The sequence below is a fragment of the Chanodichthys erythropterus genome, chromosome 18, assembly GCF_024489055.1.
Source record: "Chanodichthys erythropterus isolate Z2021 chromosome 18, ASM2448905v1, whole genome shotgun sequence".
NCBI classification, from domain to species: Eukaryota; Metazoa; Chordata; class Actinopteri; order Cypriniformes; family Xenocyprididae; genus Chanodichthys; species Chanodichthys erythropterus.
The window spans coordinates 33,429,610-33,445,755 of record NC_090238.1 but is presented as its reverse complement, the minus strand read 5'-3'; the positions used below and the strand labels follow the sequence as shown (position 1 = coordinate 33,445,755).

The 16,146-nt window shown below is 36.9% G+C and overlaps 1 protein-coding gene across 3 annotated transcripts in view; it reads right to left on the bottom strand.

Moving 5' to 3' along the window:
* asap2a (ArfGAP with SH3 domain, ankyrin repeat and PH domain 2a) overlaps nt 1-9,428 on the bottom strand; it is a 93,283-nt gene extending 83,855 nt beyond the window's left edge. For all 3 annotated transcript variants that reach the window (XR_010892471.1, XR_010892472.1, XM_067366569.1), the window contains exon 1: nt 8,915-9,428. Coding sequence is in view for 1 of the 3 variants with exons in the window: in XM_067366569.1 (XP_067222670.1) it covers nt 8,915-9,040 (126 nt within the window). In the remaining 2 variants the exon portion in view is untranslated. The remainder of the gene's footprint in view (nt 1-8,914) is intronic.
* Between the last annotated feature and the right edge of the window lie 6,718 nt (nt 9,429-16,146).

Here is a 16,146-nt window from a genome sequence, read left to right as displayed (position 1 = left end):
AAATCCTGATGGATGAAGTCCCATCTAACATTTTTTTCCTGTTGAATATCTTGTTTCATTTGAAAATGTGTCAGGTAAGTAAATGAGATACAAATCCCTTTTTTTTTCTTTTTTTTTTTTTGACTTTCTAATCAAAAGGATTGAATTACGGTCTCAAAAGACAGCAGGTTTAAAAAGCATTTTAACATTTACAGAGGACAGATGCTAGTGTTGTTTTAGCTTTTGTCCACTGTAATCTCAGTTACTGGTGCTTTAAACCCCCGCGACTCACCTGTTCCACAGAGCAGCTGCTGGGTCCATCAGCATTGTTCCAGGTCTTGACAGTTTGAACAGTTTGAAGAGTGTTTCACTTGTATTTGCGTCTAAAAATAGATGTATGCGAAGTGTAACACGTATTTAGGAGCATTTGTTCAAATAAAAATTGAGTAGTCCGCGTGGGTCCTTAAAATTCTATGTTTATTAAATTTGCTTTAGTTTAAAGTCAAAACGTTCTACGGGCTTGCGGTTTTGGCGCAGTTCGCAATCATTGAATACCACACATTTATGCTACGGAATTACATACAATCTCCTGTTGATGAATTATGACAATGTTTACTTGATGGCGTTGTGTTGGGGAAAGTTACTTTTAAAAGTAATGCATTACAATATTGTGTTACTCCTTAAAAAAGTAACTAATTGTGTTACTCAGTTACTAATGGAAAAGTATTAACTTTTGCATTACTTTTTCTCACCCGGGCTGGGCTTGCTTGTTTACTTTTTAATAACAGTAAAAAAGTTTTATTTTTGGCAAATGTAAAGATCCTTTCACACCAAAAGTGAAATTAATAGACTTCAGGCTGATCACAAATGTGATGTTTATCTTAAGTCATTTTTGCTTATTAGTATGGTTGAATTGGATCATCGAAGGTCAGTATCAAAAACATAGGTTAATTTAGTCTAGAACTACAATAACCCGCCATGTTCACACAGCGCACACAACACCTCGGCACTTACTCCTGATTTCTCTCAACATGGGGACAGGAGAGCTGCCAGTCAATAAATGTGAAAAAGTAACTTGCATTACTTGAAAAAAGTAACTCAGATATTTTGTTGTAAATTTAAAAGTAACTAAAGTTACTTGTAATGCATTACCCCCAACTAGAGTTGTCAAAAGTACCGAATTCGATATCATGTCAGTACTGAAATTTTAAAAGTGTGACGCTTTGAGCGCTGTTGAGCGGATTCGTAAATACCTCTGATTGGCCATTGTGTTCACAGCTCATTGGATAGGTCTGTGATTAGCTTAAATGATCAACACTTCAAAAACACGTTGTAAATGCGTCTATCATGGACCAGTCTGCTGATAGACGCCTCCTTTCAAACGCTTTCAAATTCAAACACTTCCATCTGCTTTTAAACACTCCCATGCATGGATCATTGTAGCCAATCACAGTCATATCTGATGTTTAAGAATCCGCTTAACAGCGCTCAAAGCGTCACATTTTTAAAATTGCAGTACCAACTTGGTCCCAAAGTCAGTACTTTTGATAAATCTACCCCACAGCACTGGTGTTTATATTGTAATATGTTGCAGATATTTTATATCCCTCATGACTGAATAGACTAACTAATCTGTTTCAGCTGGTGACCATCTTAAATGACCCAAGCTGGTTATCAGTATAAGGCATGTTTTGAATATTATAGTAATCCAGCATGTCTATACTGTTCAAGCTGGTGTACCTGCAACAACAATAGCTTTTTCCAGCAATAGTCCAGCACTGCCCATCTGAAAACCACCGAGGAACCCGAATTTATTTACACCAAATGGGTGTAAACTAACACGTGTTGTGTTTGGCACACAAAATTTGGTCCAATTTTCACATGTGGTATATCTGTCAGCTCTGGGCATGTGACCAAAAGTGTGTTGGAAAAGCAATTAGAACACCTCTACTTAAAAAAAATGTGTTGCATTGACAATATGTGAATGTTCACAATGACATAGGCCTGAACAGACACATTATTCAGATTAAAATGTTTATCAAACTTAAGTTTTGCACTGAACATTCTTCTTGGTGTGAACAGGCCTTAAAGGAACACTCCACTTTTTTTGAAAATAGGCTCATTTTCCAACTCCCCTAGAGTTAAACAGTTGAGTTTTACCATTTACGAATCCATTCAGCCGATCTCCGGTTCTGGCGGTACCACTTTTAGCATAGCTTAGCATAGTTCATTGATTCTGATTAGACCGTTAGCATTGCGCTTAAAAATGACCAAAGAGTTTTGATATTTTTCCTATTTAAAACTTGACTCTTCTGTAGTTAAATCGTGTACTAAGACCGACAGAAAATGAAAAGTTGTGATTTTCTAGGCTGATATGGCTAGGAACTATACTCTCATTCAGGCGTAATAATCAAGGAACTTTGCTGCCGTTCCATGGCTGCAGCAGTGCAATGATATTACGCAGCGCCCGTGAGCCCCTGCTTGCACAGGGAACGTGCCTTGCAACCATGGAGACGTTTGTGAGAGACGCTGCGTAATATCATTGCGCCTGCTGCAGCCATGATACGGCAGCAAAGTTCCTTGATTATTACGCCGGAAAGAGAGTATAGTTCCTAGACATATCAGCCTAGAAAATCGCAGCTTTTCATTTTCTGTCGGCCTTAGTACACGATGTAACTACAGAAGAGTCAAGTTTTAAATAGGAAAAATATCAAAACTCTTTGGTCATTTTTAAGCGCGATGCTAACGGTCTAATCAGAATCAATGAACTATGCTAAGCTATGCTAAAAGTGGTACCGCCAGACCCGGAGATCGACTGAATGGATTCGTAAATGATAAAACTCAACTGTTTAACTCTAGGGGAGTTGGAAAATGAGCCTATTTTCAAAAAAAGTGGAGTGTTCCTTTAAGTGTTTATTTTCTACAGGATAGCTTCCAACGGACTAGAACAGCAACAAATATCCAATGACAACTAATTAATTTAAATAATATATTTTTTAACAATATTATTTTTTAGATCAAAAATCAGAAGGTTGATGATTAAAAAAAGAAAGAAAGAAAAACAAATACCATAAATTAACATTAACTATGTTTAGCTATGTTTCCATCCAAAGTTGCGAATTTCGCTTAAAACATTTGCCAATAAAGCAGCGTTTCTATCCAGTAATTCTAAGAGAACAAAATCAATAAACTAGCACTAAATATCACTAAGATAAATGGAAGTTGCTGCAATAGGAGAAGCCACTTTCTAAAAAAAATTTACTTAAAATAACTTGCGCCTCAGAGCGCATGGACGAAACGTAATAAGTGTGGTGATGTTATCTTGGATTTGGAGGCAGATGCCTGCTGTTTGGGAATGCAGTCGTGCAAGACAGTTCTGGGAGGGAATTATACTTAACCACTCTGACGACAGACTTTGCTTTCAGAATGACCAAAACAGCATTTCAGTTTCTGTGCAACAAGATCGGTCCACTGATTGGTCCAGTTATGCTGTCCCTTCACAAAGTCACATGACTTTTTTTAAATGCGGGAATTTATTCGATCAATTTGTTTTCATCGTAGTTGATGCGCATGTTTTCTTATCGGATAAATTTATCCAACTCAATTGAGCACATACATTTAATATGCAATTTTTTTGAATTTGCCAGAATCCATCCAGCGTTTTTTTTTTTTTTTTTTTTTTAAATGCTATATCTTAAAATGCACAAACAAAAAAAAAAATAGGTGGATGGAAATGTAGCAATCTGTTTCTAGGCAGCAGAATATTACAGAGACCTGAATTTCCTGAAGACAAACTGGAATATCAAAAGAAACTTCTGGACAACAACTCACCACTGGCTTCAACAACCGAAGGTTTTCAGGAGATAACAAGGTCAATGCCAACATTTCAGAAATACCATAGTGATTTCCCAACTTTCCCCCCGTAAATCCCAAGCAGAGTCATTCAGCGGGATCACACACTTCAATGACACACTGTGAACTCTGTTTGGAGGTTACAAAGATGCACTCAAACCACACAAGGGTGGGCAAGCACTGAAGCCTCAAATGTGTTTGAAACACTTTCTAAAGATAAAGTGCAACAGAGGAGATGAAACTCCTGCCAACATCTAAACTAGAGAGTCAGCTTGAACTAGGCTATTCAGCTCTCTTTGGCCTACAAAAGTGGGCTGCATTTATAAAAGTGGGTTAAACTTATTTAAAAGAAAGTCTGATAGTTATATTCATGCCCTAAAGCACTGTCACATCAGAAAAATCAACATTCAGATAAATGTGAGAGAAGATTCAGGTATCATATTAAGCACTGATGCTTATTGATTCTGAACACGCTGACCTCAGCTGACCTCACAACAAGACAAGGACACATCCGACCATAAATCAACCCCACTCTCCCACGCCATAAAAAAAAAACAGGCTATTAAAATAAAACCACCAATATGCTTCAGAGTCCAAGATCTGATTTATAGTCACATTTTACTCATGAGGTGACTAGAGAACAAAAAGACGCAATCAATAATAGCTGGAACCGCAGTGCTTGTATAGATGAAGTATACATAAATCTAGTACTATTTGTTTTTCTCGGTGAAGTTAAATTAAAAGTCTGTTGGTTAATGGTTAAGTAAATGTTTAGTTAAGAACAGCCTATAAACAGAAGACTACACATTTCAATTCCATTATCTTACTTTCATGCACATCTAACCCAGCCACAAACTGGGTAGACGTTATTTCCCCAGTGGCTGAAGCTTTCACAACTGCAGGCCTCAAATTAACTTGTTTTCCAGTGTAATTGCTTTAAAAAGAAATTATATTTCCTTCTATCTAGTCCCGTTTATTATCAGGCAAAAGCTGCAAGTTAAATTAGGCCCTTATGTTTAAGTGGCTGGAGCAACAAGACCCATGAGGGAAGCAGTTTCAAAGTCACGAGACAATACAGCAAAGCATCATAAACAAATTCTCTGTGAAAGCAGCTCCAGACCAATCACAATGCAAAAATCTTTTAAAAGGGCATCTTCACTGTAGCATCAAGAAATCCTTCAACAAATGCTGATTTGGACTCTGTTTGTTGGTGAGCTGTCAGTGTGAGACGAAACACAAAAACATCCAGCGATTCCTTAAAACTGCAAATATGTGGGCAGAACTATTTATGTCCCGGAAGCAATGACCACAAAGCCAAAGAGCGAACAAACAGCAAGCAAGAGGAGGAAGACCAAAAACAATCATTTAGTTCCAGACTTCCTGAGTTCCTCATAGGGACACACAGCCACAGGAATAGAACGCAGTTACCCATTTGTAGAATACCTTAGAAGCACAGGAATCATTCAAAGGATTACTTCACTTCAGAATTCATATTTCCTGATAATTTACTCACCCCCATGTCATCCAAGATGTTTCTTTTTTTCTTCAGTTGAAAAGTAATTAAGGTTTTTGAGGAAAACATTCCAGGATTTTTCTCCATATAGTGGACTTCAACAGTTACCAGTGGGTTGAAGGTCCAAATGTCAGTTTCAGTGCAGCTTCAAAGAGCTCTACATGATCCCAGACGAGGAATAAGGGTCTAATCTAGTGAAATAAATATATTAATATATATATATATACACTTTTTAACTACAAATGCTCATCTCGCAGTAGCTCTGCGATGCTCCACGCATTACGTAATCACGTTGGAAAGGTCACGCATAACGTAGGCGGAAGTACCGATCCAGTGTTAAAAGAGGGAACGTGCAAAGACTAACACCATGTCCTAACCAGACGCCACGCCACGACAAGCGATAAAAGGTATCTTTTCCATGTCCAAACCAGCCGTGACGGCGACACGCGAATATTCTAAAAATAGAAACCGTTTCTATTTCTCCGCGACGTCGCGACTGGAACAGCAACACAAAGTATGGCAATGATCATATCAGGTACTGTTTATGTGGTTTTAATGTAAAAGCATCTGAGTTTGAATATCGTTCTGTGTTCCCAGCTTTTTAGCTGTAATGAAAACAACACTGGCTAATTCACTTCAGATCTTGAAAATAAATAAATAAGCTAGGGCTGCACAAAGATTAATCGCGATTAATCGTTTGCAAAATAAAAGTATGTGTTTACGTAATATACGTTTGTGTTCTGTGTATAATAATTATGTATATATAAATACATGCACATACATGTATAAATATACATATTTATATATATTTATATATATATATATATATATATATATATATATATATATATATATTATATATATTAGATTACGTAGAAATATTTTATATATAAATATAATTTTTTTCTTAAATATATACATGTATGTGCATGTGTATATATATGCATAATTAATATACATAGAACACACACATATTACGTAACAGACTTTTATTTTGCAAACGTTTAATCGCGATTAATCATTGTGCAGCCCTAAAATAGGCACAAGAACGTTCAAACGTTCAAGTGTATTCTATGACAAAGATTGGTTCAGTCACTCCGTATGTACTTTAAATAATGTTTAAATTGTGTAATATTTATGAATTTTACTAAGTACTTGCCCATTTCATTGTGTCTGCTGTGCTCTTGCCGAGAGAGCCCGCCCACACTCTCTTTTGATTGGCTGTGGTTTTTGAGTGATTTTATCGCTTCTCATTTTCGTGTTGCGTCTAGTGTGGAGAGTCAAATTGCTCATCGCTGGAATCTTATCGCATCGCTTCTGGTTAGGAGTAGGACATGGTGTAAGTGAAACGGCCTTTACAAAAAAAGGTAACAATGACGTCAGACAATGTTGAAATTGGAGGTGAAAATGAGATGGAGTTTTCCGCCCTACTGCAGTGCTTCCACCTATGTCACGTGTGATCTTTCCAACATGATTACGTCATGCATGGCGCATCGCAGAACAGTGCAACATGAGCATTTGTTGTTACAAAGTATATACATTTTATTTTTTTAGAAAATGACAGATCATGTCACTAGATAAGACCCTTATTCCTTGTCTGGGATCATGTAGAGCTCTTTGAAGCTGCACTGAAACTGAAATCTGGACCTTCAACCCGTTGGTAACTGTTGAAGTCCACTATATGGAGAAAAATCCTGGAATGTTTTCCTCAAAAACCTTAATTTCTTTTCAACTAAAGAAAGAAAGCCATAAACATCTTGGATGACATGGGGGTGGGTAAATTATCAGGAAATTTTAATTCTGAAATGAACTAATCCTTTAACCCAATGGCAATCAAATTATAACCATTGAAATACACTAGCAATAAACTGATATCAAACACAACTCTCTATTATCAGTGAAAGTCATATAGATACTATTCTGACCCTTTCTAAGATAGCGCAACATCTCGGCACACTACATTACCGTTATCTGTAAACTTAATAACAAGTCTATACAGCCTGCAGCATCCATCACGGTTATAATCTGGAGCTGCGATGATGGCTATCTCACAGGAAGCTGTCTCCATTCAACACAACACAACAGCAGCAGAGCCCATCAGAGTTGAGAAAGGCTATTTATATCTGGTCAGGGCGAGGCTTTACTCACTTATGAGATGTTTTTATTCAATCTAGACATCATCTTTAGATGCACCACCTTCATATTCCCTTTTAGAAAATCCAGTTTAATCTGGAAGATGTGTTTTGGAGCCTGAACTAATATGGTCGTCCATACTGATGGCTAGTTTTGGAGGGGTTTTGGACACTTTTCAGGGAGGTAGACTAGCTTGTCAAGAGCTGAAAACCTGCTTTGCCAGTACTTGGCGCTTGGCCAGGTTGTGAGAACATTGTAATCCTGATTAAACTGTATCTTTTTGAAGCTGGTTATTATTGTATCCAAACTTGGACCATCTTAAAGGATTAGTTCACTTTCAAATAAAATGTTCATGATAATTTACTCACCCCAATGTCATCCAAGATGTCCATGTCTTTCTTTCTTCAGTCAAAAAGAAATTAAGGTTTTTGCTGAAAACATTTCAGGATTATTCTCCTTATAGTACACTTTAATGGCCTCCAAACGGTTTAGGGTCAAAATACAACTTTATATGCTTTATATAAAACAACTGATCACCTTCCAAGTGGTTCCGCCAAAACTGCACTTTTGCATTCTTCAAAAAGCTTACGCTGAATGTCCGTATCTTCCTTATTCTACTTACGGAAATGGAACTGCCGCTGCGTTTGCTCCATAAGTAGAATAGGGAAGGCGTAGGACATACAGCGTAAGCTTTTTGAAGAATACGAAAGTACGGTTTTGGTGGAATTACTTGGACGGCGACCATTTGTTTATATAAAGCAAATACATTTACATTTGTTTAGAAAATGGGCGATCGTTTTGCTAGATAAGACCCTTATTCCTCATCTGGTATCGTTTAAAGCCCTTTGAAGCTGCACTGAAACTGTAATTTTGACCTTCAACCATTTGGAGTCCATTGAAGTCCACTATAAGGAGAATAATCCTGGAATGTTTTCATCAAAAACCTTCATTTCTTTTCGACTAAAGAATTGACATCTTGGATGACTTGGGTGTGAGTAAATTATCAGGAAATTTTATTTGAAAGTGAACTAATCCTTTAAGGATGTCAAGATGGTTTTTAGTAGCTGGTCAACCAGCTAAGTACTACACCAACTAGAAACCAGTTTTGAAGGACAATAAAATGTGTTAATTGTAACAGGTGTTGATCAACTATTATTTTTCTTCCATAAAAAAGTCTAACCCACTTAATGCATATGTATTTCAGCCTGTGCATCTATTTAATTCAGCCAGTTTATTAGATCTCATCAGTATGAGACAATGCAATACAGCAGTTGTCTGATGGGTGAGGCATCAACAAAGGATTAGCCTCCTCAGTAACTCATTTAGTTACTCCAAGGGGGGCAATAGCTGACTCTAGTGGTCTTGCAAGTAAGCAAAACACTCAGCAAGGTTTTAACAATCGCAAAATAGCAGGTTAATCAAAGTTATGAGTCTCACCTCCTCCAGTGCGGTTACAGTATTCCTGCAGTGAGTCATTCTAGTGGTGAAGTTTGAGGCGGTGGGCGATTTATAATCTTCATTCGTCTCCGCCACAAACTCCGCCACTGTGATCTGGTCCGGCATTGTATTTCCTTTCACAAAATCCACAAATCTCGTTTTTAATCCTCTTAATGCCCGGTTGTGGTGCACTTAATGTCGAAATTCAGAGATAAAATGACGAAATAAAACTCTCATGAGCGTCCTGAAGTCTTATCATCGCTGTGTTTTGTCCTCGGTGGATTAAGACAAGTTGGGAATTAATGAAAATCATTAACCAACTACAGAGAAGTGTCGCTTCTACGACGGGAAATCTCTCTCCCACGGTGTTGGTTCTCACTTCTTCCAGGGAAAGTGCGAATTTGGTCCACCCGGTTGATAATAAACCAGTGTGATGGTGTAGTCCTCATCTGTTAAGGGACAGTAGTGTATGTTGTCGTGCTGGGATTGCTGCAGGCTGTGGATCGATGCGGCTCTCTTGCAACGCAATTCAATGAAAGCGCAGAAATTGACAAAGTAAAGGTGGAGGAGATTCAATGGGAAAGGAGTGACCAATGAGGAAGCAAAGCTACCCGCTTGTAGCCAATTGGAACTGACGCAGGGCGTGGCCTGATTGTAGATCGCGTTTAGGATCGTGAGCGCCGCTCTTAAGGCAAGTGGTACTCACTGCAGAGACAAATGATGTCCAGCTCCCCCTCTCTGGAAGTCTGACAGTCCAACTCCACCTCTGTGGATCTAATGGGTGGAGGGAAAGAGTTATGAGTAGGGTTAAGGTGTGGTTGGACCTTATAGCTCCACCCATTACGCCCAAATTACATCCGGAGAGGGGGAACTGGACTTCACGCTCCACCCATGGCTCTGCAGTGAGCAGCCTCTCTCTTAAGGTGGAGAAGGAAATTTTTTAAGTGTGTAAATAACAGAAATTGACCTTTAATGTCTCTCTGAAGCCAACATTCCTATAAATGTAAGAAAAAATAAAGGAAGTGCATGCTAAATCACAATGTAATACACATTTTTTTGCACAAAAATTATTTTAGGTTTTTAAAACAATAGTTCGCCCCCCAAAAAAAATGAAATAAAAAAATTATCCTTGTCATTCTGACCAAGGAATTCTTGTAAATGTGTTTTACAAATAGAATGAAAATTCCAACAAGGACAAAACAATTCATAAAAACAGTCTATATGAGTAGTCCAGTCCAAGTTTTCTGAAGTCATTGTGTGAAACTGAAGTCCTTACTGACTGATAATCTTCACTTTTGAAGTTTCCTAATAATAGTGTGCTGCAGATGAAGTATTTTTGTAGGCCAAATGCATTTGTGAATGATATTAGAATATATTCGAATTACATACAAGGTGTGAGAGGCTGTGCTGTATCGTGAATAGGTCACGGCTGAAGGGCGTTGTTAGGCACAACGCGAAGTGTGACTTATTCACAATACAGCACTAGCCTCGGGTACCTTATTGCTTTTATAATATGGTTACCATACAATACAAATATTAAAGCCAAAAATATGTATCAATGCAACTTTCATGAAGTAAAATCACTAAAAGCCTTACTTCCGCCAGAAAGAAATAGTCCCTGACCGTGAACAGCAACAGAAGTTACATTATTACACCATTAGATGGCGGCAAAGACTGTCTTTATGAGTGTGTCAGTCAGTAACGAAGACTTTTATATTGAAAATACTGAATTGTTGTGAACACGTAACAAGACGCAACTGATAAATACTTTGACTAGTGCTGTCAGTCATGGGAAAACCCCTTAACTGTTAAAAGGACAAGATAATACATTTAAAAAGATATTTTATTATGAACATAGGACTGACCTGAAGGAAAATGCTAAATCTGAATGCAGGTAATAAACTCGCTCACTCGATCTCTTTCTCACAATACTTTTCTTGATAATACAGTAAGCTTCAATAAACAATATCAATTGAGAACAAACAGTTGCTAAGAGTTGCTAAGAGTGTTGTAGTGATGCACAGAACCGTTGGAAGAGGTCAAAGTCGTGTTTTATCATGAATAAAACACAGCTATTGATCAGAATCAAGGACAGGAACTGACCGTTTTATAAGTAATTATATGAAAATTTCAAAATATTTTAGATTTATCCTTTGTGCCTCAAAAAAAAAAAAAAAAAAAAAAACTATCCTAATTCCTGGAAATAAATTAATTAGCTTGTAGAATAAAGAGAGCTCTATTATTAGTGCCATATCTGTTCCAACACAAGCTTCACACCCCCTGCCTCCAAAACAAAAGACTAATTAAGATGATAATTCTGTAGTTGCTGAGGCCTGTAATTGCTGGTGCAAAAGGAGACTTTATTATGAGCAGTTGAATTCACATTGATTAACAGATAAAGTAGTTTTTGTACTCAGTGCCTGAAAAAATATATATATCAACAAAAGTGCAGTGTGAAATAACAAATTTACAAAAGAAATCTATTGCTATTTCTAAAAGCAACAATCCTTATATAACAAGCTATCTGTGCATTTGCATCCTCACCAAAGACTGCAGTCACTTCAGGCTAAAAAGAGGAAACACTTCATAATTTTATGGCATATGCAGTTTAATTCTGTATGTATACACACACACACACACAGACACACCGATCCATGTGGATATTATTTTGACAGGTACCACTTATCTAAGCATTGTTGCAGACCATGTTCACCCTTCCATTGAAACAATATTCCCTGGTGGCTGTGGCCTCTTTCAGCAGGATAATGCTCCTGCCACAAAGCAAAAATGGTTCAGGAATGGTTTGAGGAGCACTACAACGAGTTTGAGGTGTTGACTTGGTCTCCAAATTCCCCAGATCTCAATCCAATCGAGCATCTGTGGGATGTGCTGAACAAACAAGTGTGATCCATGGAGGCTCCACCTCACAACTTACAGGACTTAAAGGATCTGCTGCTAACATGTTGGTGTCAGATACCACAGCACACCTTCAGGGGTCTAGAGGAGTCCATGTCTCCATGGATCAGGGCTGTTTTGGAAGCAAAAGTGGGACCAACACAATGTTAGAAGGTGGTCATAATGTAATATATAAAGGCTATTGTGGAAACTTGATATTAAAGACAGTAATAGATTACTGTGCTTTTGGTTTATGTATTGTGGATGTTTGCACACCTTGATCATTATGTGCAGGGGCCCATGATGACCCAATGACCTTGAGACCAATCAAATAAACTCCTGTTGATATATGAATGCTGTGAATTAATTAATATGATGAGCAAGTTTTAGCATATTATTTTGCACAGAAGGTTCTCCTCTGAATGTTAATATGCTCTTCCACACAGAGCTCATAATGAAGAGTGAAAGCAGGAGATGATTCATGACCTCTACTGGTGCCTCCTGGAATAAATTGTTCATTATTGAGAAGGTTTATTTGAGGAGCAGAGGCTGCAGTGTATTACCATTGAGTCTGCTACATCTGGAGTATGTGTTTTAACTTTTATCTGCTCCATATTTACAATTTAAATCTCTATTTATTTATAAAGCACAATTAAAAACAACAACATTTGAAAAATGTGCTGTACAATGACTCTAATAAGTTAGAAATGCAATTAACAAACAGACAGTGATTCAAGACATAAAGACAACAGGCAATAGGACGACATCACAAGGCTAAAGAAAGGCTAGTTAATATGAAAGTCCATTTCTGTCATAAATTATCAAATAAAACAATTAAAATTATGAGACAGTAATGACATAAGTCACAAATATGAGATAAAGAGTTAAAATTATTACATAAAAAGTTAAAACTATGACAGAATTTAGGTGATTATAAGTTAAAAAGATATGGCAAAGAAAGTTAAAAATTATGAAATATATATAAATCATACTTTCAAATATCTAAAATATAATTCTGACTTTTTGTCTTAAGTTTGTCATATATCTTACAATGTTGACACTTTAACTCAAAATGTAGACTTTTTATCTCTTTTATGTCATAATTATGACTTGAATGTTGATGTTGAATGTTTATCTTTTTATCTCACTTTTTCTATAAATCACCAAAACATGATTTTTTTTTTTTTTTTTCTTGACAAAGTACTATTTTTCACAAAAATGTAATTTTAAAAGATGTTTTAAACAGCAATATACTTTTGCTGTGGTCAATAACTCACAAGTGTGGTTTATCAATACCAGGTGGTATTTTGTACAAATGTAGAATGGCTTCATTATAATTTCACTTTAAACATAAGTTGCACATTGTTACTTTTGACCCCGTCAGGTGGGTCGAAAGTAACACAACAATACAAGCTAGATTTTTTTTTGTGCTAGTCTTGTTTTTATTAAATATACCTGACTATGACCTTGTTGATATGTAACTGCAAACATATTTTGTCCTTTATCACCATTTACATTTATGCATTTGGCAGACATTTTTATCCAAAGCGACTTACATTGCATTGCATTAAATATACATTGCATTACATATACATTTGTATCTAAGTATGTGCCATCCCTGGGATCGAACTCATGACCTTGGCATTGCTAGTGCCATGCTCTAACCACTGAGCTACAGGATAGACATATTTACATCTTTATCTTTGCAAAAAAAAAAAATAAATTACATTTTCTTCTTAAATTTAGAATTTCTGTTTCATCAAATATTTCAAAAGTAACCTGACAGTACAAACTTGAATTGTTTAGAATATTTTTTTTGGGCAATGTCATTTTATTTTATAAAACATTTTTTCAACAGTATGAACAAAATGAAAATTAAATTAAATTAGCATAATATAAATTCTCAACATAATGTAAAATCCAGCTGCTTTTTATGCATAAATTCAAAATATGCATAAAAACATCTGAATGGAAACACTGCAAATTCAAGGTGGATGTGGAAGTGCTAAGGTATGGCTAAAAATTAAATGGTAAATATAAAGAGATTGAGTGAATAAATGGTGACATACAGAAATCATCAACAGATATATGCAGATACGCCCTCTCATGAACATCTGGCTGAATCAGACCTCTGTCTGTCTTTCTGACCCTCACTTTTGGCATATTCTGCTAATATAATATGACATAAACATGTTTTAATAATTGCTGCAGCCACCACATTAGCACTGGGACGCTAGTTGTCTGGAGCGGGACGAAAGTAACAAGTGTGATATTTAAACTCGATTTACTTTCATAATGAAAAACTCTGACAAAGCAAACTTAAGGATGTGTTACAGCACTAAACTGTAGATTGATCATTATTGTGACACATGAAATGAGAAACACAACTTATACAGGTGCTGGTCATATGATTAGAATATCGTGAAAAAGTTCATTTTTTTATTGTAAATTATTTTTAAAAATGAAACTTTCATATATTCTAGATTCCCTACATGTAAAGTAAAACATTTCAAAAGATTTTTTTATTTTTTTTTATTTTGATGATCAGAGCGTACAGCTCATGAAAGTCCAAAATCCAGTATCTCAAAATATTAGAATATTTCGTAAGATCAATCAAAAAATGGATTTTCAAAACAGAAAAGTTCAAGTTCTTTAAAGTATGTTCATTTGTACACTCAATACTTGGTTGGCAGCACATATTACACCAAATGACTTGCTCCTAGCACAAATTACAGCATCAGTGAAGTGTGGCATGGAAGTGATCAGCCTGTGGCACTGCTGAGGCACTATTGAGCCTTCAGATCATCTATATATTGTTGGATCGACTGTTTCTCATCTTTCTCTTGAAAATATCCCATAGATTCAGGGGTCAGGCATGTTGGCTGGCCAATAAAGCACAGTAATATCATGGTCAGCAAACCACTTGGAAGTGGTTTTTGCACTGTGGGCAGGTGCTAAAGTCCTGCTGGAAAAGGAAATCAGCATCTCCATGAAGCTTGTCAGCAGATGGAAGCATAAAGTGCTCCAAAAATCTCCTGGAAGATGGCTGCATTGACTTTGCACTTGATAAAACACAATGGACCAACACCAGCAGACGTCACGGCCCCACAAATCATTACTAACTTCAGAAACTTCACACTAGACTTCAAGCAGCTTGGATTCTGTGCCTCTCCAGTCTTCCTTCAGACTCTGGGACCATGATTTCAACATGAAATGCAAAATTTACTTTTACTTGAAAAGAGGCCTTCAACCACTGTTCACTGTCCAGTTCTTTTTCTCCTTAGCCCAGGTAAGATGCTTCTGACGTTGTTTCTGTTTCAGAAGTGGCTTGGTAGTCCTTTTCCTGAAGATGTCTGAGTGTGGTGACTCTTGATGCGCTGACTCCGGCTTCATTTGACTCATTGTGAAGCTCTCCCAAGTGTTTGAATCGGCTTTACTTGACAGTATTCTCAAGCTTGTGGTCATCCCTGTTGCTTGTGCACCTTTGCCTACCCAATTTCTTCCTTCTAGTCAACTTTGCATTTAATATGCTTTGATACATCACTCTGTAAACAGCCACCCCGTTCAGTAATGACCATCTGTGACTTACTCTCTTTGTGGAGGGTGTCAGTGATTGTCTCCTGGACCATTGCCAAGTCAGCAGTCTTCTCCATTAGTGTGGTTTCAAATAACAAGAGATACCCGGAATTTATACTGTAGGGATGGTCATTTAATGAAACTCAAATGTAAATATTGTAATATTTTGAGATACTGGATTTTGGACTTTCATTAGCTGTACGCTCTAATCAACAAATAAAAAAAAATAAATAAAAAAACCTTTTGAAATGTTTTACTTTAAATGTAGGAAATCTAGTATAAATGAAAGTTTCATTTTTTAAAATAATTTACAATATCTATCTAGATCTATTTATGCGATCTGGAATACTCGATTCTAATTGGTCAGTTGTTGCCCAGCTTTCTGATATTTTAGGGGCCATTTACACAACAACTTTATGTGTTTTAGCCGTTCACTTACACAACAACGGCGTTTACACGGCCTGATAACGCAAACTTTTGAAAATGGGTTTCAGGGTGCTTTCACAATAGCACTTTTGGTGCGCACCCAGGTTCAACTTACATCAGAGTTTGGTACGTTTGGATGATGTGAACACTCACTGCATCCCATCCACCCTAAATAGTATTGAAAAATGACTAATGTCACATACTATTTAGGATGGATAGTATGCACATTGAGACGCAGACACTTTCTTCTGAACTCGGGTGCGCACCCGCGAGCTGTAACACTAAAGGGTGGTCTGGGGTGCGGTTCAAGTGAACTCAGGTACGGTTCGCTTCTG